The 25727-nt window shown below is 40.7% G+C and overlaps 1 protein-coding gene across 1 annotated transcript; it reads left to right on the forward strand.

Annotated features, from left to right (window-relative positions):
* The first annotated feature begins 705 nt into the window (after positions 1-705).
* Positions 706-25727, forward strand: HSD17B11 (hydroxysteroid 17-beta dehydrogenase 11). The gene is made up of 7 exons (XM_079775427.1): positions 706-1076; positions 3788-3895; positions 6878-7009; positions 8337-8443; positions 16220-16357; positions 21208-21324; positions 24982-25727. The coding sequence occupies exons 1-7, from the start codon at positions 864-866 to the stop codon at positions 25070-25072; spliced, it is 906 nt and encodes a 301-aa protein (XP_079631553.1). The 5' UTR covers positions 706-863; the 3' UTR covers positions 25073-25727.

Below are 25727 nucleotides of genomic sequence, written 5' to 3' on the forward strand. Positions count from 1 at the left end.
AAATCACCAGTTACATATGGAATACTCCCATATATAGGCTACTAAACCAAAAATTACAATTTTGAGGCAAAAATTTTCTTTCTAGTTTATTACCCATTCTGTAGGCAGTGACTTATTAACCTGGATAAATACACAATTCCTAAAAGGTAACATATGGTTGTTTTTTTCCACAAATTCTAATAGGTTGAGTGAAAAGGGTTATCCAAATATACAGCTCTTCCTTATGGAAACAATCCCCATTAATATGATCAGGTATTTCCTGGGTCTTGATTATTGTTGTCCCAAGAAATCCTCTGTCCTCCAAAAATCGTGCTCAGCTCAAACTAAAATATGATGTAGCCTCATTTCTCAGCCGGGAGCAGGACAGCGGGCCCTCTCCCAGGTTCCTTTAAGACAGACAGCGATATTTGCATCACTAACGAGTGGTAATGGGCAGCCATCGAGTTCCAAAGAAGCATCTGGGCTGCGGACACTATCAATTACCCTCGCAACTTTAAGAGGAATGTATCCAATTTAGGAAAACAGGCGGCAACGAACCCTCCGAGGTCGGCTCGGGGGATCAGGAGGGAGTGGGTGAAAGACGACTTTGGCTTTTGCTCTCCTCCGGACTTTGTCCCTCCCAGATTCCCGAGCCAGCGAGCACTCGCTCCGCGCTGCACGCAGCCCGAGCCAATTGCGAAGGACCTCCCCAGGCCCAGCCCCGCGGAAGGAACGGTTTCAGAGTTGTTTGTTTCTGTTTGATAAAGAAGCCCTTCCTTGCTCTGGCTTCGTCTCTCCATAGGGTTAGACGGAACAACCCTCGCACTTCCCCTTCAGCAACTTAGAGTGATTGGTAAACATACCAAATCCTCGCAGCAACAAAAATGATAAAATTCGTCCTGGGCTGCCTCCTGCTTCTGCCCTTACTGCTCATCTTCGTCTTAGAATCTCTCCTGAAGTCTTTCATTCCTAAGAAGAGGAAGTCAGTCACTGGAGAAATCGTCCTGATTACGGGAGCTGGGCACGGAATCGGGAGACTGACTGCCTATGAATTTGCCAAGCTTAAAAGCAAGCTGGTTCTGTGGGATATAAATAAGGTAATCGTGGTGCTTTACTGTTTTCCTTTCTGGTACCTTTAAGCTGTGGGCATGGGTGCATGTTGCAGGCAGCAACCCCGTACAGCGTAGCTGTAAAGGAGGAGGTAGAAAAAACTACTATTGCCAAGTTGTAGATGGGGGCAACACGGATTAATTAATGTGTTTATGATCATGTGATACATGGACCGAGAGGATAAGATTCTCAGTTGCTGCTCATTTGACATTGTAAATTTATCCTCACTTTTGCCCTGAAAGCAATTTGTAATTTCCTCCTCAACTTGATTTCACTGATCCCTCAGTCTTAATCATATGGAAAAAGTAATAGTTTTAGCTAGTATAACAAAAGAGTAAGAGGGTTGTATCCATTAAGAAAAAAATCCTACTTGCAGTTAACTGAGATAAGAGGGTTTAAGATACCCAACAGAAAGCAACATTACTATGCCACAGTAATTTACAAGCGTACTTTTTTTAAAAAATCACATTTTAGTTAAAAACAACAAAAAAGAAAAACTTTAATGTAATTTTTACCAGAATAGGTATAGGCTTAAGGAAGAGAGGGGGACTTAGAATCTTATTTTTTTTTCTTCAAAAAAAAAAATGTTTTTGCTGATTTGTGAGAGGAAGGGAGAGGGAGAGAAACCTGGATCTGCTGCTTCCAGCACGCTCCCTACTGCGGATCGGCCCGCGGGCCTGCTGTGACCTCATGGTGCATGGGAGGATGCTCAACTAACTGAGCCACACGGGCCAGGGCTAAAATCTTACCTTTTACTTGGCTAGTGATGGATGTACAAAGAGGCTCCTGGAAGCACCTGCTGGCCTGAAATGCCATACCTTACACATCAGTTACAATGATGTAAACAAGAATTCATGGGATGTGAAGTTAGATGATCGGCAAGCCCAACCCAGTGCGTGGGTAATTGAGAGAGCAATCAACAAGTACTTCCTGAGTATCTGTTGCCTAGATTTTAGGAACACAGGGCAAACAGGAGACAGGGTCAGATGCCTTCACTATAGTAAGGAAAATAGACATTAAATAATTACATATGCAATGAAAAATACAAACTAGGTCCAGCCTAGTCTGGTGCTGTGAAGGAAGTGTCTGGTAGGGTGTGGTCAGACTCATCTGACCTCTCTACTTCTTCTTGGATAATTTACCCAATACCCTGGGTAACTCCCTAGAGCAGTGGTCGGCAAACTCATTAGTCAACAGAGCCAAATATCAACAGTACAACGATTGAAATTTCTTTTGAGAGCCAAATTTTTTAAACTTAAACTTCTTCTAACGCCACTTCTTCAAAATAGACTCGCCCAGGCCATGATATTTTGTGGAAGAGCCACACTCAAGGGGCCAAAAAGCTGCATGTGGCTCGCGAGCGGCGGTTTGCCGACCACCTCCCTAGAGCTTTAGGTTCCTTTTCTGAAAAATGGAGAAAATAATAGTACTTGCCTTAGAGGGCTGGAAGGATTACATCAGATATTGCACACAAAGCACAGGGTTTGGCACACGCTATATGCCAAATAGTGCACACTTACTATGACATATAATGCCCTTTAATTTGGACTCCCCCTGGCCTTGAACTTTATGACCCAGCATCACCAATCTCCTAATGCTTCCCCAGAGGATCTTTCTCCTTTACTTACACTCTGCCTGGCATGCCCTGCCCTCTCTTTGCATAGCTGTTCTGCTCAGTCTTAAGACCCACCTCAGGTACCTCCTCTTCTAGAATTGTACTGCATGACCCTTCTCTGTGTTCCTGTAACTCTTTGTAGCTCTGTTAATATACTTATCACAATATATTAGTTTGAACCATATGAAACTGCCAATATTCAATCCTTTATTCTAAAACAATAACAGTTTCACCCTGGTTGGCATGGTTCAGTGGTTAGAGCATCAGCCCACACACCAAAGCGTTGCGGGTTTGATTCTGGGTCAAGAGAAAGTACCTTATTTGCAGGTTCAATCCCCAGCCTGGATTGGGCACGATGTGCCTCTCTCATATCCATGTTTCTCTCTCTCTATCCTTCTCTCTCTCTTTCCCTCCCTTCTCCTCCCTTCCTCCCCCTCTTCTTTCCATTCTCTAAAAATCAATGGGAAAAAATATCCTTGGGTGAGGATTAACAAAAAAAAATTTTTAAATAACGATTTCGTATGGTCCTACCAAAATATTATACTTATTTTATTTTTCTTTCTACAACACTGAGCTCACTGAGGTTAGGACTCTGACTCATTCATATTTGTGTCCATAAGGTTCTTCTAAGCACCATGAATATGACCTACACATTAAAATGTTGGAGGGAATGAGTGAATGAATGAATGAATGAATTATAGTTAACTCCTTATTTATTTTGCAGCCAGAAAATTGACGGTCATGAGTAGCTTTTAGTGACAGAGAAAAAAAAAGCTTAGTGTTATTTTTTAAAGTCTAATATGGAATATACACTCATATATGCATTCCCAATTATACATGCATTCCCAATATAAAATTAATAATACAAAATTAGTATTTTAAGATTTTTATCTTATTTTTCAAAGCTTGCTTTCAATTCACTTCCAACTAAAAGAAGCTCTGCAAAGCATTGTCAAAAATGTGTCAGTTGAATTCTTGCCCAATCCCAGTTCAAAGAATCTGACTCCCCTTAATTATTTTCAGCTGTTGATATAATTCGCTCACCATTATTGTGTTCTCCTGCCTCTTTGTTGCTTTTCCTAGCATGGAATTGAGGAAACAGCTGCTGAATGCAGGAAGCTGGGTGCGCAGGCGCATGCCTTTGTGGTAGACTGCAGCAACCGAGAAGATATTTACAGTTCGGCGAAGAAGGTGACATTTCACATTTGGTTAGAATCATCTTGTGTCAGGGCTGGGAGGGATTTTGGAGATGGCCCAGTCATGATGCAGACAAACTAACAGAAGTTGGTGATTTGCCCAAGGCTTGTACAGCTAGCTAGTGGGCAGACCCAGAACTAAAGCCCAGAACTGAGGTTCCAGACTTTAATGTGTTCCAAAATCTTCCAGGCAGCTTGTTTAAAAGAAAGAAAAAAAAAAGGCACCCCAGAAGTTTTCTTTCAGTGGGTCGAGGGCTGGGCCCAGGAATTTGCATGTTTAGTACCCTTGCACCCACACCTCACCATCTGATTCTGATACAGGTAAATCCTTGGATGACGCCGCAGAATCACTAACAGAGTCTTCTGAACTCCAGTCAAAGAACTCAGTTAGAAAGATAGGATAACTGCTTATCAGGCTTTGAGCATAGACCAATCTGTTTCTATAGAGCAGTATTTGCCTCTTCTATACATAACTGAGCTGTGCTATATATATAATGGGGTTTCTTCTGAACACATTGATGAATATGCTTGTTAACTAAATGTGGTAACAGCAGGAAGGCCAGTAGAATTACCTGGGCAAATTCCTTAAAATAGACCTTCCTGGACCTCACCCCTGGATATTCTGATTCAGTACCGTATAAAGAGTCTGGTTCCGCCAAGACTTGAGAACCTCTGGAATTTTAGGTTTGAGGACATCTTTAACTTCTATTTTAAATTCTAATCTTTTATTTCCAGCTGATGCCTCTATTGTTGGTTAGGCCTTCGCTAGGTCAGTAGAATCGGTAGACATTACCCAGGCTAGTGGTTGGGAAGTGGCCTTCCGGGAAGGGGGTATGGTAAGATCAAGGCCTTTGGGTAAGAAACATCTGTATTCCTCACAATAACTAGTTTACTTACATTAATAACGATTTTCCTTCATAGAAATGAGTGCTATTCCAGTTAATACTGGCTTTATCACCTTGGGCAAGTTACCCAACCTCTTTGTGCCTAACTTTCCTCAGTTATAAAATGGGGATCACAGCAGTCCCTACCTCATAGGGTTGTTATGGGGATTAAATGAATTAATGACGTAAAGTTATTAGAACAATACCTGGTGCTCAGTAGTCGCTTGGTAAGAATTAGTTGTTAGTGTTATAATGTTCCCAGGGGAAATGGGGGCCTGCTTGGGATATTCGGTCTCCTAGGGTGGAGCCCTGGGGAGTGTGTGAAGCTGTAACTTCCTGGTGAAGCAAGCAGGCTTATGGCCCGTATCAGCTCCCTGGTTTTTTGGGCTGAATAATGTTCTGATCCCTTTTGCTTCTTACCTTTATGAACATCTAGCTACCGCTGCTAACAATAATAGAATCACCAATATAATCTATATAATTTTGTTATCAGCCAATATTAAGGGGATTAGTACCTAACTGGAACACACTCATTTCCAGACTCATTTGAGAATAGGCTTTTCTGGGAAAGATAACTTTATTATTTGAAACAATTCCATGTTATTTTAAGCACAGTGTTTTCATTGAAATTGTTCTAAGATGAACTAACTGTGTGCTTGAACAGAGTATGCACAATGACATATGATTACCAGATATTTTGAAGTAGCTATTTTGATGTGGCTGTTTTGATATCAGGACACTTTTATGCCACCTAGACAATAAAGCTCTCGGCTCACTTTCATTATTAAGAAATGTTCAAATCGGTATTCTCATCCTGGGGGAAGACAATGGGTGACGATGGGAAGGATGACGGAAGGGTCAGAGGGTCTGAGCAAATACTTTGGCAATATGAAACAGTAATTTATATTTTGAGTCATGGTAATTTGGAGGCATTACAGCAGCTTCATCAATTCAATCACAGAAAATGTCCTGTTTCTCTCATAACGTAGGGGCATTATTCTAAACAACAATTTTCCTATTGTGCTAGAGATGTGGATATAGGAACAAAAATGTGTTGTTAAGGACCAAAATAACTTAGCTTGACTCTAATAATTTAATACAACCTGATGAAACTCAGTCTGGCTGAGGAACTGATGTCCTTCTGGGATGGTGATGGGCCTCACCCTCCTGACTTCCCCTCTGTTTGAGGTTTGAGATGTGTCCTGGTCTCTGAGGTCAGTAAATCTGGGAGAGCCCCAACTCCATGTGACCTTTGGCAAGAAAGTGAGCCATTCTGGGTTTCATGTTTCTCATGAAAATGAGCATTCAAAGAGTTGCTATCTCATAGAATCATGTGAGAGTTCAATGATATAGTGAAGTTCTGTAAAATGCATAGCAATTACATATATGAAAGCTTTTAATAGGCTAGTTGCCACCTGCCCCTCAGTCCCCCAGGACACCACAGCACTATCTAAATAATGACAGCTCTATTAATAGAGGCTTGCATTTGTTTGGAGCACAATGTATAACAAAATGCATTGTTGCCCTCGGGTTCCACCCACCAAGCAGCCTGAAATATAGAATAAGATACTCTTGGATTGCTAGCCCTTAAGTCTACTGCAACCTCATGGAGAAAGGTTGGGGAGCAAGAGAATGGAGTGACCATAAAAATAAATAGAGGATATAGTTAGTTTAATGGTGTAATCAGTTTTACAGAGTTCCTCATAAGAGTCCCTGCACTTGCCAATTAATTAACCTTTTTTTTCTTAAACCTTTTAAAGTAGTATTTTAAAAATAAAGCTGCTTATTTGTCACTAGTTATGTTTTTGTTAGCCAAATGCCTCCTGAGCTATAATCAATAGAGCAAAGTCAAGAGACTAAATTGCAAAAGAAAATGTACAAGCAGGGTTATTTTGAAATTAAGTACCTAAGATTAAAAGGTTCTCTCTCTTTTTTTTTTTTTTCATGTTGGCACATAGATTCAAAACTACATTCCCCGCCCCCCCCCCCCCCCACAGCTAATCAAAGAAAAGACACACTTTTAAAAGTAATCATTGCATGCAAACCTACCTGCAAACTTCTAAATGATGCAGATATTTTTCTTATTTTTAAAGGTGAAGACAGAAGTTGGAGATGTTAGTATTCTGGTAAATAATGCCGGTGTGGTCTATACGTCAGATTTGTTTGCTACACAAGACCCTCAAATTGAAAAGACTTTTGAGGTTAATGTACTTGCACATTTCTGGGTAAGTATGATTTCTTTTACAATTTCTTTGAGTCTTATTGTAAGACTCGAAGATTAAGTTTAAAGTGAAGCTTTCATTAGAGATAAGGACATATCAACTCAATACTAAAGTTTTTGCTAGGTACCAGGGATAATATACAAAATGATCATCTTTCTTTTCTTTTTTTTTTAAAATATATTTTTTATTTATTTCAGAGAGGAACAGAGATAGAAACATCAATGATGAGAGAGGATCATTGATTGGCTGCCTCCTGCATGCCCCCTACTGGGGATCGAGCCCACAACCTGGGCACGTGCCCCTGGCCGGAATCGAACTTGGGACCCTTCAGTCCTCAGGCTGATGCTCTATCCACTGAGCAAAACCAGCTGGGGCGAGATCATTTTTCTTTTTGCTACAACCAAATTTCATCAGTTATTTTTCCTCCCCCCTCAAAAAATATTAATAATAATAAATAGTAATAAACCTCAGGTGGTATTTATGTTTTCATTCTAAGCTAGATTCTTATGTCTCTGTCTGTTTAAAGATGAAGAAGAGATTAGGGATACTCTGAGTTATCTTCAGTGGTTCTGTAAAAGGGGAACCCAGTTTGTTTTTTGAGTCTCATGAGACACAGGCCTCCCGTTATATCCTGGCCCCAAATGCAAACTTTATTATGAAACTCACCATTCAAGGTCTTAAACACACACACACACAGTTTCTGAGGAGTCTACTGCCCAAATAGCCAGTTCCTTCAAGGGCCCCTGAATGTTTTCTTGGATGTGAGTTTGGGATGAGTAATCTCAAAAGAATATTGGAGTTAGTTGGTAAAAATGCAGTATTATGTTATGTTAACATTCCCAAGTTGTTGACACCTATGTATATTTTTATGACTTAGGAATTTGCTTATCTTTCTGCCTCTTTTGGAATATAAGGTATTGTCTTACCTGTTTCTGAATCCCCATCATATAATAGATGCTCAGTAAATATTGTGTGCATAATTCAGTGACTATTGGAAGATTGCTTTTCACTTCAATATTTTTATGGCAAACGCTTTCCTAACAATTTCACATTAAGATAGAATATATCATTAACAAAAAAAGGTGGAGGACGAGTAGACATAAGTTGTTCACAATTTAAATGAGATGGATTCTTAAAGTTTTCAGTTTCCAAGGTTTACCTTAATTTTCCTATCCAATTGCCTTATGTTGCCACATTTGGCAATTAATCTAGGTATTTTAATTTATTTCAGAAACAATGTTAACAGAATGTATCTTTGTTTCAAAATATTCCCAATAGGTCTGCAAATCAGAAATAATTTATTTTTCTGTTTTATAATAACTACTGCTAGACCACCAAGGCATTTCTTCCAGCGATGATGAGGAATAATCATGGCCATATTGTCACTGTGGCTTCAGCAGCTGGGCATACTACAGTTCCCTTTTTAATGGCTTATTGGTAAGTGAACATGGTTTTTCATTGGTTGCTATGCTTAGCTTTGCAACAACATTATCAACCATTAATTCCCCTACTATGTTGACCACTCTAGAGGTGGTTACAGGGAAGTTATCCAATTAGAAGCCAACTGCTTCAACATTTCTTATCTCTTTTATTTTTGTTTAATTACTTTATTGATTAAGGTATCACATATTTGTCCTCACCGCCCCCCCCCATTCCCATCCCAAACCCCTCCACACGCATGCCCCCACCCCCCTGTTGTCCGCGATCACTGGTTATCTCTTTTAGCAGCAAGAGATTATAAAATAAGAGCAATACCATGAACAGAATTAATATTAATAATTTTAGCCCTGGCTGGTGAAAATAAGTAGTTAGAGTGTCAGCCCAAGCACCAAAGGCTCTCGGGTTCGATTCCCAGTCAGGGGCACGTGGCTGGGTTGCAGGTTGATCCCCAGCCCCCGTCAGGGGTCAGGGAGTGTATGGGAGGCAACCAATTGATGTGATTCTGTCAACATCAATGTTTCTCTCTCCCCCCGCCCACCTCTCTCTCTCTTTCTTCCCTTCCTCCCTTTCACTCTCTTAAAAAAAAAAATCAATGGAAAAAATGTCATTGGGTGAGGCTTAACAACAAAAAAATTAATACGTAAGTTTGCAAAGCTATATACCAAACCATTATCTAACCACACCTAGAGAGTGGTTATTCTTAGGTAATGGCAATAAAAATGATTTTTATTTTATTCTTTTTGTTTTCTTTCTTCCTTTCTGACCATTTATTTGTTTTATAATAGTTTTAAAAATAAATATAGACATGGATTGAGTTGTGTTTTGTTTTTTTTTTAAAGATGAAATAACTGCTGAAGCAGTCACAGAACAGATCTATAGTCCTTGTCTTGTCTCTTTCGGAGTAAGTTTAAGTTAGGAGATTGGCCCCTACCATCAAGGGCTAACACAATTGTATATGCATTTACTTCCTTGATGAAAGGCAGTTGCAGGTGCTGCTGCTAGGCTAGCACATGACTTCCCCCTGCTCTGCCAAATTCCGTCTTAGTCCCAGCTAATTAGAGAACGTAACAGGGCCGTCAACCCTGTTGCGCTTCCTCCTTCCCTTGCCACAGTAAACATTGTAGTTCTTCTGATTCTGAGCTGGTTCTACCACTGAGGTTTACCGTGAAAGTCAAGCGAGAATGTGCTTTGTGCGAGAAACAGATTTATCGTGGTGACTAGTGATGGTGCTGTCAACAGAAGTAAAGGTCCTTATCAGGTATTGTCGCAGCCGGAGCAACAAACCCCGCTGTGCAGATTGTGCGCTGCACATTCTAGGGGGCGCTGCTCACATTCAGGTCCTTTTACACTTGAATGATTTTCCAGATGCATAGGCAGTAAACCAGCTTGAGGAGAGAAGTGGCCTGTTCTAATTCACACAGAGGCACCATTTGGGCTAAAAGGCGGGGTTGCAGCTACACAGGTGGTTTGTACACTTGCATCTTTGGGACAGACCTGGGCTGTGCTTGCCCTCCCAGGACTCCTGTGTGGACCCTCCGCTCTCACGGGCCTGAGCTGCAGCCTGTGATCCTTACTGACCACAATTATCTAAAATTCACTCGGCTCTGGTTTTTGCACAATATCAGATCAATGGCAGAGCTTTCACCAGAGACACACGGAAGACTTCACCCAGCAGAACACAATGTTTATCAGTTGTTGTTATCACCGATTGGGCGGTTAAACTGAGATGCTGCTTTTTAAAACATAAACTGAAGTATAACATACACCTATCAAAATGCAGAAATCATGAGTGTACCGCTCAATGAGTTACTGCAAAGTGGACGCAGCTATTTAACCTCCATGCAGGTCAAAAAGAGAACTTTACAGAAGTTCCTCTTCCCAATCACCAATTCCTCTTTCCTTCCCAGAGGAAACGCCTATATTGACTTGTTATACCATTAATTATTTTGCCTATTTTTGATCTTTATATACATGGAAGCACACTATGTTTGTAACATTTATCCATGCTGTTGTTGGCAGCTGTAGTTTAATCACTTTCATGCCCATCTAGTATTGCATCATATAAGTAAATAATAATTTATTATCCACTGTTGATAGACATTTGCGTTGTTTACAGGGCATGATTACTATGAGTAATGATGTTTGAAATCTTGGCTTAATCACTTAACTAACCTTATGTGATCTTTGGCAAGCTACTCAACTTATATATGCGTAATTTTTCTCATCCATAACACAATGCTAACCATAGCAACTAACTAACTCATCAGGATGCTGTAAAGTTTAAATCATGTAATGTCATGCACTTAGCATAGTATCTGGAATTCTGCAAGTGTTTGATAACAGGAGAGTACCTATTGATTTTCTGTTCCAATTCCACTTCTCTGTTTACATACCTCTCATTTTAGCTTCCAAAATGCTTTGCCCTAGTGGAATGAATCATATATACTCTGCTCCTATTTGTTAGAATGAAATAAGAGGGGACCTAGAATTACCTGTTTTAGGCCCTGTAATCCAGCCTTCAGCTATCATTATCCTGAGTTGCTGCAGCCATGGCAAAATAATCTATTACAGCTCTAATCTCCTATATTAGAAAAAAAAAGTCAATTTCTTTTGGATTTATAGTTCAATAGTTTTAATAATTAATGTGTAAAAAAGCAAGATGGAAAAACTGAATTCATGCCAAAACCGGTTTGGCTCAGTGGATAGAGCATCGGCCTGCGGACTCAAGGGTCCCAGGTTCGATTCCGGTCAAGGGCATGTAACTTGGTTGCGGGCACATCCCCAGTAGGGGGTGGGTGTGCAAAAGGCAGCTGATCGATGTTTCTCTCTCATCGATGTTTGTAACTCTCTATCCCTCTCTTCCTCTCTGTGAAAAATCAAAAAAATATATTTAAAAAAAAAAAAGAAAAACTGGATTCATGATGAGAGAGGTTAATCCTTTGATTATGTTCCTTTGCTGCTTCCTAAGTGTTTTGTCCAAAAGTGTCTTGATTTTTAAAAAGAAAGCAATTTGGTGCCACAAAACTCTGGCTAATACATCTTGTCAATTCAAACAGCCAATTTATAAGCATGAAAGTTAGCAATATGGGAAGACAAGGTAAAACTGAGTTCTGGTCATTAGCTTGTAATAAAATGTTATTTAAAAAACTAGAGGCCCAGCGCACGATTCAATCGTGCGGGTAGGGTCCCTAGGCCTAGCCTCCTGCGATCAGGGCCATCTTCTGCCTGTTCGCCAGTCCCCAGGCCCAATGCTGCCTCCGCCGCCGCCACTGAGCTGCCAGGCTGTTGGGATCCCCAGCTCATCCCCAGCCGCTACCGCTGCTGCTGGGGCTTGAGGCGCTGACGAAGGGGAGCACCCGGGTGCGGACAACTGGCTCCCCGCCTCCGATGGCAGCGGAGCTGGGTGTCCAGAGTGTCCGAGGCAGCCCCCCTCAGCGGCCGCCAATCCAGCCGTTGAGAGGCGGGGGGGGGGGGGGGGGGAGGGGGGGGGAAGGGCGGGAGTCCCCCGCCTCTCAATGGCCGGATATGCCACCCCGAGTCCCGCCCCCCAGCCTCCCACCGCCCAGTCGTGGGCATAGCGGAGTGATGGTTATTTGCATATTGCCTTTTTATTATGAAGGATAATTTGGAATAAGAAATATTAATTCAGATTACTAAGAATAAGAAATTTGATATACTGTTACAAAGTGCAGAAAAAAATGCACTCAACCTAAAGTTCAAAACCATAAAATTATTTTAACACATTCAAGATCATTAACTCTGAGTTTTAATATATTCCTGCATTCTTGATTCACTTTTAAAAAAATGAGAAAATACACTTCAGTAAAAGAAAAAAGAAAATTTGCTGATAATTTCACCATGCAGAAAAAAACCTTGGTAAGCATTTGTTATAATTTTTTAGGGCACTTTATTTATTTATTTTAAATATGTTTTTATTGATTTCAGGGAGAGGAAAGGAGAGAGAGATAGAAACATCAATGAGAAAGAATCACTGATCGGCTGCCTCCTGCATGCCCCCTCCCCTGTTGGGTATCTAGCTTGAAACCTGGGCTTGTGTCCTGACCAGGAATCAAACTGAGACCTCCTGGTTCACGGGTCAATGCTCAACCACTGAGCACACCGACCTGATTAGGGCATTTTACATGCAGATATATAGTCATACATTGAAAAAATCTACATACATGATCTTGCTTTTTAAAAAATTTAAAATGAGCTTTTTGCCTGTTAATAAATGTATATGTGCTACATCATTTTCAATTTCTGCATGGTATGCAACTGTTTATTTAATTTATCCATTATTGTTGGGTCCGTTTGTCTGGACTCTTTTTTTTAACATGAACATATTTTTTATATTTTTTTCTTTATTGTTGAGAGGATTGTATTTTTCATTAGACTGATTTCATTTTTTCATTGGAAAACTCAGGGAGGTACTCTCTACTCAGAACCTGGTTGTAGTTCCTCTCACCTGATTATCATCTTCCGCTGCTCTTTCCCCAGCATCCTGTCAAAATCTAATTAAAATGTGTTACTATTTTTGGTGACCATTTGTTTAATTAGATTATCAGTTCAACAGAGGAAATAGAATGGCTCAAAATAAAAGTGATTTCAGCAAGATAGATTACTTCTCTGTCACACAAAATGTCTGAGTTAACAGGTCTACTCTCCTCTGCAAAGTATAAGGGTCCAGGCTCCTTCCCCGATGTTTTTGCCATCACGAAGGTGCTGTGCCTGGACTCTTTCAGTTGCAAGGAACACAAAACTTAACCTGGCTCAGGCCAAAGAGGAATTTTTTCCCCTCTGTGATGCAAGTCTCAGGCAGGCTTTCCTTCTTTTTGGCAAGATAGCTCCCAGCAGTTCCAGTGGAGCATCCATTCAACTCCGAGTCCAGCAGGTTGGGAGAGGCCTGACTTCCCAGTGATGCCTTAAAAGGTTCTGAATGGCCGAAACCGGTTTGGCTCAGTGGATAGAGCATCGGCCTGCGGACTCAAGGGTCCCAGGTTCGATTCCGGTCAAGGGCATGTACCTTGGTTGCGGGCACATCCCCAGTAGGGGGTGTGCAAGAGGCAGCTGATTGATGTTTCTAACTCTCTATCCCTCTCTCTTCCTCTCTGTAAAAAAATCAATAAAATATATTTTTTTAAAAAAAGGTTCTGAATGGGTAGGCAAAATCAGAATGACATTGCAGAATAAGGGAATATGAAAGCCAATGAGCAAAAACAACAGCTGTCCACTATAGATGTTTAAAATTATTTCCACGCACAAGAACATCAAGGCAGACAACAGATTGGTGGTTACCAGAGGAGGAGAAGGTGGAAGGAGGGTGAAACAGGTAAAGGGGGTCAATTGTATGGTTACGGATGGAAACTAGACTTTGGTGATAAGCACTGAGTATAGTCTATACAGATGTTGATAATGTTGATAATGTTGCATACCTAAACTTCCATAATGGTATAAGTCAGTGTTACCTAAATTAATTAATTTAATTAATTAAATATTGTTTTTAACTGTTTGCCTTAATGAACTATGTATCCCAGGGACTATCCTTGAATAAACCTTTAGAAATATGATTGATTATGTCCTAAGGATACTTAAAAGAGAAATTACCGGATCTAAGAGCATGGCATATTTTAATGAATTTGATACCTTTTGCCAAATTGTCTTCCAAAAAGGCTGCCAACTAACACTGTGCTTTGGGAAATAGAAAGTTCTCTGTCAGTTTTTCTTTTTAAACTTAGACATATGTTGAAGGCTTAAAAAGAAAAGATGGCTAGTTCAGTCATATAAAATAAAAAATATTCTGTATGTGGAAAAACAATTCAAGCAAATAAAAATGTTCTCATATCTTTAACATTACTGCTAGGCAAAAATTCTCTCTTGTTTTATTTTGTAATTTGTATTAATTATTCCTAAAAATAACATTTTAATATGAGTATATCTATTGGTGTTTTCATTCTGTGTATTTTCTGCTAATGCTCTTTAGCCATTTGTCCATTAGAATATTGTCTTATTCATTTCTAAAAGTTGCCATATATCAACCCTTATCCTTGTTGTATATGTTGCAAATGCTTTACCAGCTTATTTACCTCTTAACTTGGTTGGGAGCCAGCAAAGTTTAGAGTATATCATATAGAGGCCTGGTTTATTGCCCAGATTTAAAGCCTGATTCTACCACTCTGTGTCTTTGGGCAAGTTCTGTATCCCTCTCCTGTGCCTCAGTTTCCTTTTCTGTAAATGGGGATCATTATAGTATCTATTTCATCGAGTTTTTGTGAGGATTAAATGAAAACAATGCATCTGAATAACTGAGAACAGTGTCTGGCATGTAGTAATCTATCTTATTCATGATTAGTTTTGCTTGTTTTATTTTTCAAGGTACAGAAGATTTACATTTTATATAATTGAATCTAGCAATCTTTCTTTTTAAGCCTTAAATATTTGTCTAAGCTTCAAAAAAAAGAGGTTCCCCAGCCAGTGTGGTTCAGTTGGTTGGAGCGTCGTCCCGTACACCCAAAGGTGTAGGTTCCATTCCCAGTCAGAGCGCATACCCAGGTTGCAGGTTCAATCCCTGGTCGGGGTGTGTGAAGCAAATGATCGATGTTTCTCTCTCACATCTCTCTATCTCTTTTTCTTTGTTCTCCCTTCCCTCCCTCCCCTTTCCTCTCTAAAAATCAATAAAATTAAAGAGAACTTTCCACAGCGTTGTATTTCCCAAAGCACGGGTTAATTTATAAGAATTTAGAGCTACTTTACATAATTGCTAATCCATATAGATTTCTAGAAGAATAATCTATCTGATAATGCGACTGAACTTCGCACACTTTAAATTGGTTAAAATTTCAAATTTTGTTATATATATTTTTCACATAGTTTTTTAAAATTAATGTTATATTCTAATAACTATTGAATTGTACACTTTAAATGGATCTATATGGTAGGTGAATTTATATCTCAATAAAATTGTTTTTCTAAACACCTAACTGGAAGCATAATGTCCACTTAAAATATGGTTAATGTCCTTTCTCTTTCCAAATATGCTCTGATGGAAAACTGAAGATTATTATATAATGGGGAAATAATTTAGACCAGGGGTTAGGAAGGACCTCTTTGAGGAAGTCAAGCTGAGACTTAAAGGAAGAAAAGAACTTAGGCAGGAAAATTTTCCAATGAATTTCATGAACATATTAAATAATGAGTAGCCTACAGTGTCATTAAATTTTACGGAAACAGCAACAACAAAACAAGCACCCTACCAATTTTCCTAACAAAACATTTAAATCTACTCAGATGTCACTCTGATAAATGGTGTTGGGGTGCAGTCAGTGCTTCCTTTTTTTCTTTTTTTTATTGATTTCAGAGAGGAAGGGAGAGGGAGAGGGAGACAGAAACATCAGTGATGGGAGAGAATCATTGATCAGCTGCTTCCTGCATGTACCCCACTGGGAATTGAGCCCTCAAATGGGGCATGTGCCCTGACCAGGGATGGAACTGTGACCTCCTGGTTCCTAGGTCGACGCTCAAGCACCGAGCCACACCTGCCAGGCCTGTCAGTGCTTCTTAGACTTGAATGTGCCTCAGTTTCCCCAAGGATCTTCTGAATGCAGGTTCTGTGTCCGTAGGTCTGGGCTGGGTGTTTTTGAGATCCCGGTGCTGCCCACGCTTCTCGGCAGGGGACCACCCTTAACTAAGGAAAACAGATCTCCGAATTAAATAGAAGCAGCCGCTTTCTTGAATTATTTCTTGAAGATACAGCGACCTCTCTCTGTGTATTTCCAGTTCCAGCAAGTTTGCTGCGGTGGGATTTCACCGAGCTCTGACTGAAGAACTGGCGGCCTTAGGAAGAACCGGAGTCAAAACGTCATGTCTCTGCCCTAATTTCATAAACACCGGCTTCATCAAAAACCCAAGTACCAGGTAAACTGAGACAGAAATGGAGATAAAAGGGTTGGCGATTACGTGAGAATGAGCCATTCTGTGGGGTTTCTTAAGTATTTTAATCCTTTAAATACCTGGTATTCAATGCCCTTAGCTCGTCTCAATTTCAGCTTCTGTAGATTGTGTGAGAACAGGTGTAGAGACAGAGAGGGAGAGAATGTATACGAGTGTTCATATGAATGACCCAGGTGAACCTGCTAATCCTCCCTTTTCCCTTCCCCTAAGCAGCGGTTCTTAGACTTAAGTAGACACACATTTCAACACGAGTGCTTGGGAACCATGTAGAGGCCCCACCCCCAGGGATGCTGATTTTTATTCGGTTTGGTTGGGATGGGGCAGTTAGTAGTTGGGATGGGGAATTGGGACTGTGTATGTTTAACAAGCTTCATAGGCCATTCTGATGGAGATAAATGAGGACCACACTGTGAAAAACACTTTCCTTTGGTAATCTAGAGCTAATCTACCAAATTGAGCACCAGACCATGATGTTTCCTTGGTTAAAAAGTAAAATTGTAAGGATCTGCTCTGAGGTTGATTTTAATGTTTTCTATATTTGGGAATAGCTTTAATGTCTTGGTAAACATAATGTATACTTTTTTAAAATTCCAACATACAGGAATGTACAAATAGGAAAGTTTTGTTTTAAAATTTCTTAAAACCTTCTATCCAGTGGAAACTACTCAACATTTTGATGAACATCCTTCTAGACATTTCCCTATGTACAGATTAAATGTCTAAATTGTATGTAACTAGCATATATTACACACGGGTTTCTAGAAACAGTAAGTAAACTGCTCACTTCCCTCAGCACTATGTTTATAGACAGTACTGTATTAAAAACTTCAGAGTTGCTAAGAAGTTGGATCTTAACTGTTCCCACCACAAAAAAAGAAATAATAATTATGTGACATGACATAATTATGCTCATGCTATGGTGATAATCATACTGCAATATGTAACTATATCAAATCAACACGTAGTACACCTTAAACTTACACCGTGTGATGTTTCAATTATGTCTCAATAAAAATTAATTAAAATAGTTCGCTAAAACTGAAAGGGGGTGTCAAAGGAAGAGGGATCATACCCAAGTATAGAATTTGGCAATTTCCTCCATTATTTTCAGAATTTAAGTACTAAAATAATATATTTGAGCCAAGTTTTCCTCACTCAGACTGTCTTTCAGCAGTTAAAAACAGACAGCATATATTTAAAAATTATAATTGGATTTTTTACCCTTGCCCCCAGAACAGGGCTGCACAAAGCTTAGAATTGAATGTGCCTCTGAGTTTCCCCACAGATCTTCTGAATGCAGGTTCGGTGTCAGTAGGTCTGGGCTGGGGTGCCCTCTTCTGGCAAAGCTCTACTAGTGCAATCTTATATAACAAAAGGCTAATATGTAAATTGAAGGAACCTTGGAACGACCAATGGCCATGATGTGCACTGACCACCAGGGAGCAGACGCTCTATGCAGGAGCTGCCCCCTGGTGGTCAGTACACCAGAAGCTGGGCTCATGGCTGGTGAGCACAGCGGCAGTGGCGGGAGCCTCTCCCACCTCCAAGGCAGTGTTGAGGATGTTCGACTGCTGGCTTAGGCCCACTCCCCTAAGCCATCAGTCGGACATCCCCTGAGGGCTCCCAGACTGTGAGAGAGTGCAGGCCAGGCTGAGGGACCCCTTCCCCAAGTGCATGAATGTTGTGCACCAGGCCTCTAGTCTATACTAATAAAAGGGTAATATGCTAATTAGACTGGATAGACCAGATGTCTTCCAGACGTCCTCTGGACAAAGCCGTGGTGGCTGCAAGGGCCGAGGAGGGCTGGTGGCTGGCAGTGGCAGCAGCAGCGGGGTGATGGGAGTGGTGCCTTCCCCTGATCGCCCGGTTGCCTTCCACAGAGGGAGGCCAGACTGTGGCTTAGGCCCGCTCCCCTGTGATAGAAACATCAATGATGAGAGAGAATCATTGATAGTCTGCCTCCTGCATGCCCCTACTATGGATCAAGCCCACAACCTCCTGGTTCATAGGTCAATGCTCAACCACTGAGCCACACCGGCTGGGTATAATACTACTTTTCTCATTTGTCCCACCTTTACTTTACTGCATATGTAATCTCTCTGAATGACCTATTCTGTATTTGTTCATAAGGAATCTCATCCAATTCTTTTTGTCTCACTTCTCTTAACTAATCACAAAATTTAACAACTGCTTCCCCAAAATGTTAGTCACCCAGTTTGGTGACATTGGCAAATTTTAGAAGTTTATTTAATTATGTATCTTTTTATCTAAATCATTAGTAAGATGTTAAAAACTCAGGACCAACTCTTGTGCAACTCCATCCTGCGTGCATTTATTCTAACACCCAGATAACAAAGGTCACTTTTTAGGGATTGCATGCTACTCAGTAGAACATATACCAGGGTGATTGATTACACAGTGAAGATGTAACATGGAACTAAGTAACAACACCGGAAATGAAACAAAGACCTAATAAAGTGGTGAAGTTAGATCATCAAAGCCATATTAGTGTTTCATATAGACATCAAGGACCTAGAGCCGGACACATTCCTGTATTTTTTTTTCTAAATTTCTTTATTGATTAAGGTATCACATATTTGTCGTCATCCCCCCATTTCCATCCCATACCCCTCCCCACGCATGCCCCCACCCCCCTGTTGTCCTTGACCACTGGTTAGGCTCATATGTATGCACACAAGTCCTTTGGTTGATTTCTCCGCTTTATCCCCACCCTCCCCTACCCACCCTCTGAGGTCTGACAGTCTGATCCATGCCTCCTTGTCTCTGTGTCTGTTCTTGTTCATCAATCTATGTTGTTCATCATTTTCATGTCCTACTAGAAATATACTTATAAGAACCAAAAATGAGACAAGCAATAATGGTTATGCTGAAAGGCAAATGAATCAGTCTGTAGTGAGTTTCTTTCTGGGCCAACAGTTCTTTTGAGACCCAATTTCAGTGTCAAACAGATTCTTATGTGTACATGTCAGCGATGATATTTCAGTTCTGGCTGGTGGAGAAATGGTGGTAATGCAGGTCCGACCCTCTCTGGTTTGGTCCTGGGCAACCTGCAGTGATGCACAGCTGCTGACTGCTAGTATGGCAAGGTGACGTCAGCATCTTCCATCTCTGGACTGCTTCTTTTCTGTCTTCATGGCTGGAGTAGTCCTGTCAATTCCTCTCTGTTGCCGGAATCCACATGGTCTCAGAGTTGTTTCCTGAAAATATACAAACATATTCTCGACCAAAAGTTAATAAAGGGATATTTTCTATAAAATTGACTTGGGATCCTTTTTCATTTTTTGCCCAAATGATTTTCCTCTGGCTTGTTTTGACACCATGTGTGTTTTTCATGGGTGTCTTGCTATTAGCATTACAATTAATTTTCTAAAGTACAAATTTTCTAGATGTAATTTACTTACAGGATATTTTTCCTTACATGATATTCTACTATACTCCCTTTTTTGATTTAAATATTAGGAGGCTTTTGAAAATTTTATAATGTAGTCTTGATAGCTTTTAATTTTTTGCACTATAATATGACTGCTTTAGGTTCATTACATGTTACGCAATTTTATCATGAGATGAACTACCAATAAAAATTTTAGTTAACACTTTAGGAACGGCTTTTTGTCCAGTACAATTAATTTTTCTAGAATATTTGCTTATTTCAATTAGCCAATTTAAATTAGCCTGAAAACTTGACTACTATTTTACTGTCAAATTTATTACTCTAACAACAATCTTATTTTACCCTGTAAATATTAGTGGAAAGGATTATTTGCCTTCTTGAGTAGGCCCTGAGAATTCCTGGTGGTAGGCTGGATTTAGATATCAAAAACCCACTTCCCCACACCATGGGTTCAAGACAACTCAAACAATTCTTGTTGCAGTGAGAAAGCAGCTGCTGTCGGCCAAGTCTCTGTCTGTTACCCGAGTCCCGATTTGAGCTGGGCATGGAAAGTTAAGCAGCCATGGGGGCAGGAGACTTCCCTCAGAAGGGGTGAGGGTTCAGGCCCCTGCAAAGTTGGGGGGGTGAGGGTCTGTGCCCCACCTCTGTTGACCCCCAAGTTCTCTCCTGATGGCCCCTCTGCGACTGTGCCTGTCTTAGGTTGTTCCTTCCCTGAGGAATCTTACCCGTCTCTGGCTAACCAGCCATCCTCCGGGGCCAAGCAGGGTGCTGTGAGGTTCAGTTCTGTCTCCTTGGTAGCCTATGCCCCCGTGGCCTCCACGCCCAGCACCTGCCTTGGGATCCCCTCGCCTGCTGGCGGGGCCCCAGCACTGATCACATATCTTGGGGGACCCGGGTTTCTTCTCCAGGGAGGGCCCAGCTCACCCCACTGGGCGAGAGACCACATTCCTGTATTTTAATTCCTTGACACTTTAGAATTTATTCACTAAAACATCTTAGTATATAATAACACTTGCATAATGGTGTCTGACTTCTTTCCCAAAGCTTCTAAAGATTTAAAAGTGAATTTATCAGTCTTAATCTAGCTAAATTATTTTTTGAGTCTTAGTTACCTTTATACTCCTCATTTGCATAATAGGGACTATAGTCTCTCCTTCATAGGGTGCTATAAAATTTCAAGGAGATAACCTGTGGAAAATGCTTAGCACAGTGGGCAGTACATGATAAACACCATGTAAATGGTTGTTGTTATTAGTGCCAAAGCAGCTACCATCTTTGAATACTTAGGATGGGCTAGATGCCGCAAGTCAGTTAGGTTACGGTTCCTCTAGTAACATAAAGTATTTGTTTAGCACTAAACTAAAGCTGAAGCCTCCGTGAAATGATTTGCTTCTGATTTCAGTTTGGGACCCACCCTGGAACCTGAGGAAGTGGTGAGCAAGCTGATGAAGGGAGTCCTGACTGACCAGAAGATGATTTTTGTTCCATCTTCAATAAAGCTTATAACAGTGCTGGAGAGGTAAGCAACAGTTATGTTTGCCAGCATTATGAATATTCATCCTACATGTTTTTACTCAGATTTAAGACCAAATCTTTGTAAAGTACAATGAAATGGAATTAAGTTAACAAAAATAATAGGTTTAAAGAATCCATCAGTTTTTAAACTACATTTGTTAGTGATTGAAGCAAGATTAGTATAGCAATTGGGTAAATGAACTGAATAATTTCCACCAGTTTTTACGTGTTTTTTTTTTAAAGAAATTTCTTTACATTTTTATGTATTTAATTTTTTTTAATATTTTGGAAGTCTTATAAGTGAATAAATATGAAGAAAGACCGTTTGTAAACATTAGTACATAATGGAATGATAGGACAATGATATTGGAGGAAACCATAAGTTAAGTTTTATATATTCACTTAAATATAGAGCAGATAATCATTGAGCTCTCATTTTGTGCAAAATCATACTGAAGCACAGGAATTGCTAAGGAATTGTAGAGGTCCTCGAGCCTTGCTGCCTCCGATGTGGTCCAGGGCCAGCAGCATCCGCATCACCTGGGAGCTTGTTAGAAATACAGACTCTCCTGATCTCCTGGATCAGAATTTGCATTTTAATAAGATCCACAGGTGATCTGTATGCATATTCGATTTAGAAGCATTTCTGTAGACCAGTAGCTCTCAACTTTGGTGCACATTGGAATTCACCTGGGAGTTTTAACCTTTTGCACTTGGATGTCAAAAGAAGTGAAAGAAGTCAGTTATCTGACTCGACACGGTTAGCATTAGAATAAAGGAATTAAGAAAAAATCAAGCAAGTGCAAAGGGTTAAACATGCTAGTGCCTGAGACCTGCTCCCCAAGACGCTGAGTTAATTGGTCTGGAGTGTGGCCTGGTGTCAGAGGTACAACTTGCCCAGTGATCCTAATGCAGCGTCAGGATTGGAAAGCACTGGTTTAAAAAAATGCCTCATCATAACACATTGTCTCATCACTCATCTGGGAAAGCTGTGTGACAGAGAGGCTGGTCAGGTAATGAGGGGAAACGGAAGAGGCGCCTAAAGTTAAAAACAAAACAAAGCTCTTCCTGTTCCTAGGTCTAGCTTCTCCCTCATGATTAGGGCATTGGGATCACTAGGGAAGTCAATTTAAAAAATGGATTCCTGCCCTGGTCGGTGCACCAGAAGGTCACTAGTTTGATTCTGGTGAGGGCACATGCCCAGCTTGTGGGCTCGATCCCCAGTAGACGACGTGCAGAAGGCTGCCGATTGATGTTTCTTTCCTCTCTCTCTAAAATAAAATTTAAAATATCATATATATTTAAAAACTAGATTCCTCACCTCTTGAGATTTTAATATAGGATGTTTGAGGTGGGACCCAGAAATCTGTATTTTAACAGGCAATTGGCACAAGCCGTTGGTTCAAAGATCATACTTTGAGAGCTACAGACCTAGAGACTGAAAAAAATGTAAGAGAGCAAAAGCATTAGGGCAGATGTCGGGTTTTTAGTCCCTTATGCTAAGGGACTATTATTGAACATACTTTAGAGGTTGCGGTAGTCAAGCCGGAGCATCTCCTTGGTGGGTAAACAAGTTAAAACCTCTGAGGTGTTAGCCTTCGACTTGTCACATCACCGAAGCAGGCACTCAGTGATTACAATGCTTTAGAATATAACTCTGTGAGGGAAGGAATTTGGCCTGTTTTCCTCACTATATCCCCTGCACTTGGAAGAGTCGGTAGACACATTCCAGCATCAGAATGTTTGCTGATTGAATAAGTTAATTCTGTTTCCTAAACCTTTAACACAGAGACTCAGGGTTTTCGCTCTGGAGTTAGGCGAAGCTGTGTTTGTGTGACTTGCTTGCAACATGAACATGGATGAGTTATCTAACTTCTTTGAAGCTCAGTTTCTTCATCTGTCATAGGGAGACAACAATAAGACTTATAGGGCTATGAGGAATAAATAAAATAAGGCATTTAAAGTATTTAGTACCCTAAAAGTACTCAATAAATGTTATCTATCACTGTTACTATTATAACTAGAGGCTGGGTGCACGAAATTCGTGCATGGGGGAGGAGTCCCCTCAGACCAGCCTGCACCCTATCCAATCCAGGACGCCTCGGGGGATGTCTGACTGCCGGTTTAGGCCAGATCCGGGGGATCGGGCCTAAACCGGCAGTCAGACATCCCTCTCACAATCCGGGACTACTGGCTCCTAACTGCTCACTTGCCTGCCTACCTGATCACCCCTAACTACCCCCCTGCTGGCCTGGTCACCCAACTGCCCCCCTGCCAGCCTAGTTGCCCCCAACTGTTCACCCCACCGCTGGCCTGGTCACCCCTTACTGCCCCTCTTTCTGGCCTTGTCGCCCCCAACTGCCCCCCCTGCCAGCCTGGTCGCCCCTAACTGCCCCCTCTGCCAGTGTGGTCACGCCTTACTACCCCCCCCCCCCGCTGGCCTGGTTCCCCGCAACTGCCCCACCCTGATGGCCTGGTCACCCCTAACTGCCCCCCCACCGGCTTGGTCACCCCTTACTGCCCCCCTGCCAGCCTGGTGGCCCCCAACTGCCCCCCCCACCAGCCTGGCCACCCCTCACTGCCCCCCTCTGGCGGCCTGGTCGCCCCCAACTTCCCCCACTGTGGGTCTGGTTGCCCCACGCAGTCTGCTGTTCAGTCGTTCGGTCGCCCCTCACTAACCCCCCTGCCGGCCTGGTCGCCCCACGCAGCCTGCTGCTCGGTCGTTTGGTCGCCCCTCACTAACCCCCCTACTGTCCTACTCGCCCCAGGCAGCCTGTTCAGTCTTCCGTTAGGTTGCAATGGTCGCTTAGGTTTTTATATAGAGAGAGAGAGATTACCATTGTTACCATTGCCTGATTTTCCTCTCTGACTGTGAATGTTCAGTGTGCTCAATTTCCAAACTGTATTTGAATGCCATCCAGGCAGATGTCTGTATATAGTTACACTGACTTACATAGTCTCTTTAGTTTCTCTCAGACTCATTGGAATGTGACCTTTTCCTAAATATTCTTAACTATAGAGTGGGGAGAAAAAAATTAGTCCTACTAGATGTCTATCACTGTGTGTAAGGCATTTTATATTAACACATTGACTCTTCAAGTAACACTGTGGGGTAGGTGTTCATTTTTTCATTTCATGTGAGGAATTTAAACTCAAAAGTTAAAATAACTTGTTCAGCATTATGCTGAAAACCAAGTGTATTGTCTGCATTTTATTGAGCAGTTCTACTTCCCCAGTCTCTTAGTGGGCCATTTTGATAATATACTGGATTATAAAGTATAAAATTAGTTCCTATTCTCACTTCTTTTCCAATGTCAGGTGTGTGTGTGTGTGTGTTTTAATAAAGTCTTTAGCATCTCAACTATTGAGTTCTATACACCTCCTCTCACAGATCTTTTGAAAAATATAGAGTATATTTATTTTTTAAAACAAATATTTCAAGTCACTTCTACTCTAAAGAATTAAACCTTTCTTTTCCTTATGAAAAGAAAATGGATTTACTTGGAAAGAACATATAGTAGTGACTATGTGTTAAAATCTTAACCTTGTTTCAAATGAACATGGACATGATGCATGATAAACACAAGCATTTTAAGAGAAGATATCTTAAAAATGCACTTGATATTAATTTCCTAATTATATTTATATATCTTTCTTTTAGGATGCTTCCTGAGCGTTTCCTGGCAGTTTTAAAACGGAAGATCAATGTTAGGTTTGATGCAGTTATTGGATATAAAAGTAAAGGAGAATAAGTGCTTGGTTTTTTGGAAATTGATTTATCAGGTTTAAGTTGATTTCATCCAATGTTAATCAGAATTTTAATGTTTGGACTTCTGCTTTTCTTATCTTTTTTTTTCTTCAATATCACCTTTTGAGGCTCTGGCGGTCCTCATTTATTATCACTGTTCTTTGGCTGAAAGCTAATTTCATGTAATACAAAGAGAGAAATATCTGAGCAATTGCCTTGTGGAAAATGGAGGAAAAGAACAAAAGCAATTTTACAATAATTTCTGATTGTGTGGCTCATCTGAAGGCTTTGCAAAATTTGTACTATAAATGTTTAAGATATATTTTTATTTTTAATTACACTTAACTTTTATATAATTCACATGTTTCTTTTCCCTATTGTACATAAAATGGAAATCTTAAGCTCTTTAAATATAATGAAGGACTATATCTAGTAGCATTGCACAAGGAATTTTTATGTGATGTAAGAAATGTTCAAATATTTTGTCCTACACATCACCCCTGTTTCCTGAGAAATACCTCATATTTCAGTGACAAACATTTCAGCACAGGGAAACTGGAAGTGGACACATGTTGCAAATAAAAAAACCATCATTGGGATTTCAGGTAGAGAAATGCAAGAATGTACGCATAAGTGACAGTAATAATAAATGGATCAAA

The sequence above is a fragment of the Cnephaeus nilssonii genome, assembly GCF_951640355.1.
Source record: "Cnephaeus nilssonii genome assembly, chromosome: 1".
NCBI classification, from domain to species: Eukaryota; Metazoa; Chordata; class Mammalia; order Chiroptera; family Vespertilionidae; genus Cnephaeus; species Cnephaeus nilssonii.

Coding starts and splice junctions, on each gene's coding strand:
- HSD17B11 (XM_079775427.1), top strand. CDS start 864: ATGATAAAATTCGTCCTGGGCTGCCTCCTGCTTCTGCCCTTACTGCTC. Junction 1,077..3,787: donor TTCTGTGGGATATAAATAAG/GTAATCGTGGTG, acceptor TGCTTTTCCTAG/CATGGAATTGAGGAAACAGC. Junction 21,325..24,981: donor CTTATAACAGTGCTGGAGAG/GTAAGCAACAGT, acceptor TCTTTCTTTTAG/GATGCTTCCTGAGCGTTTCC.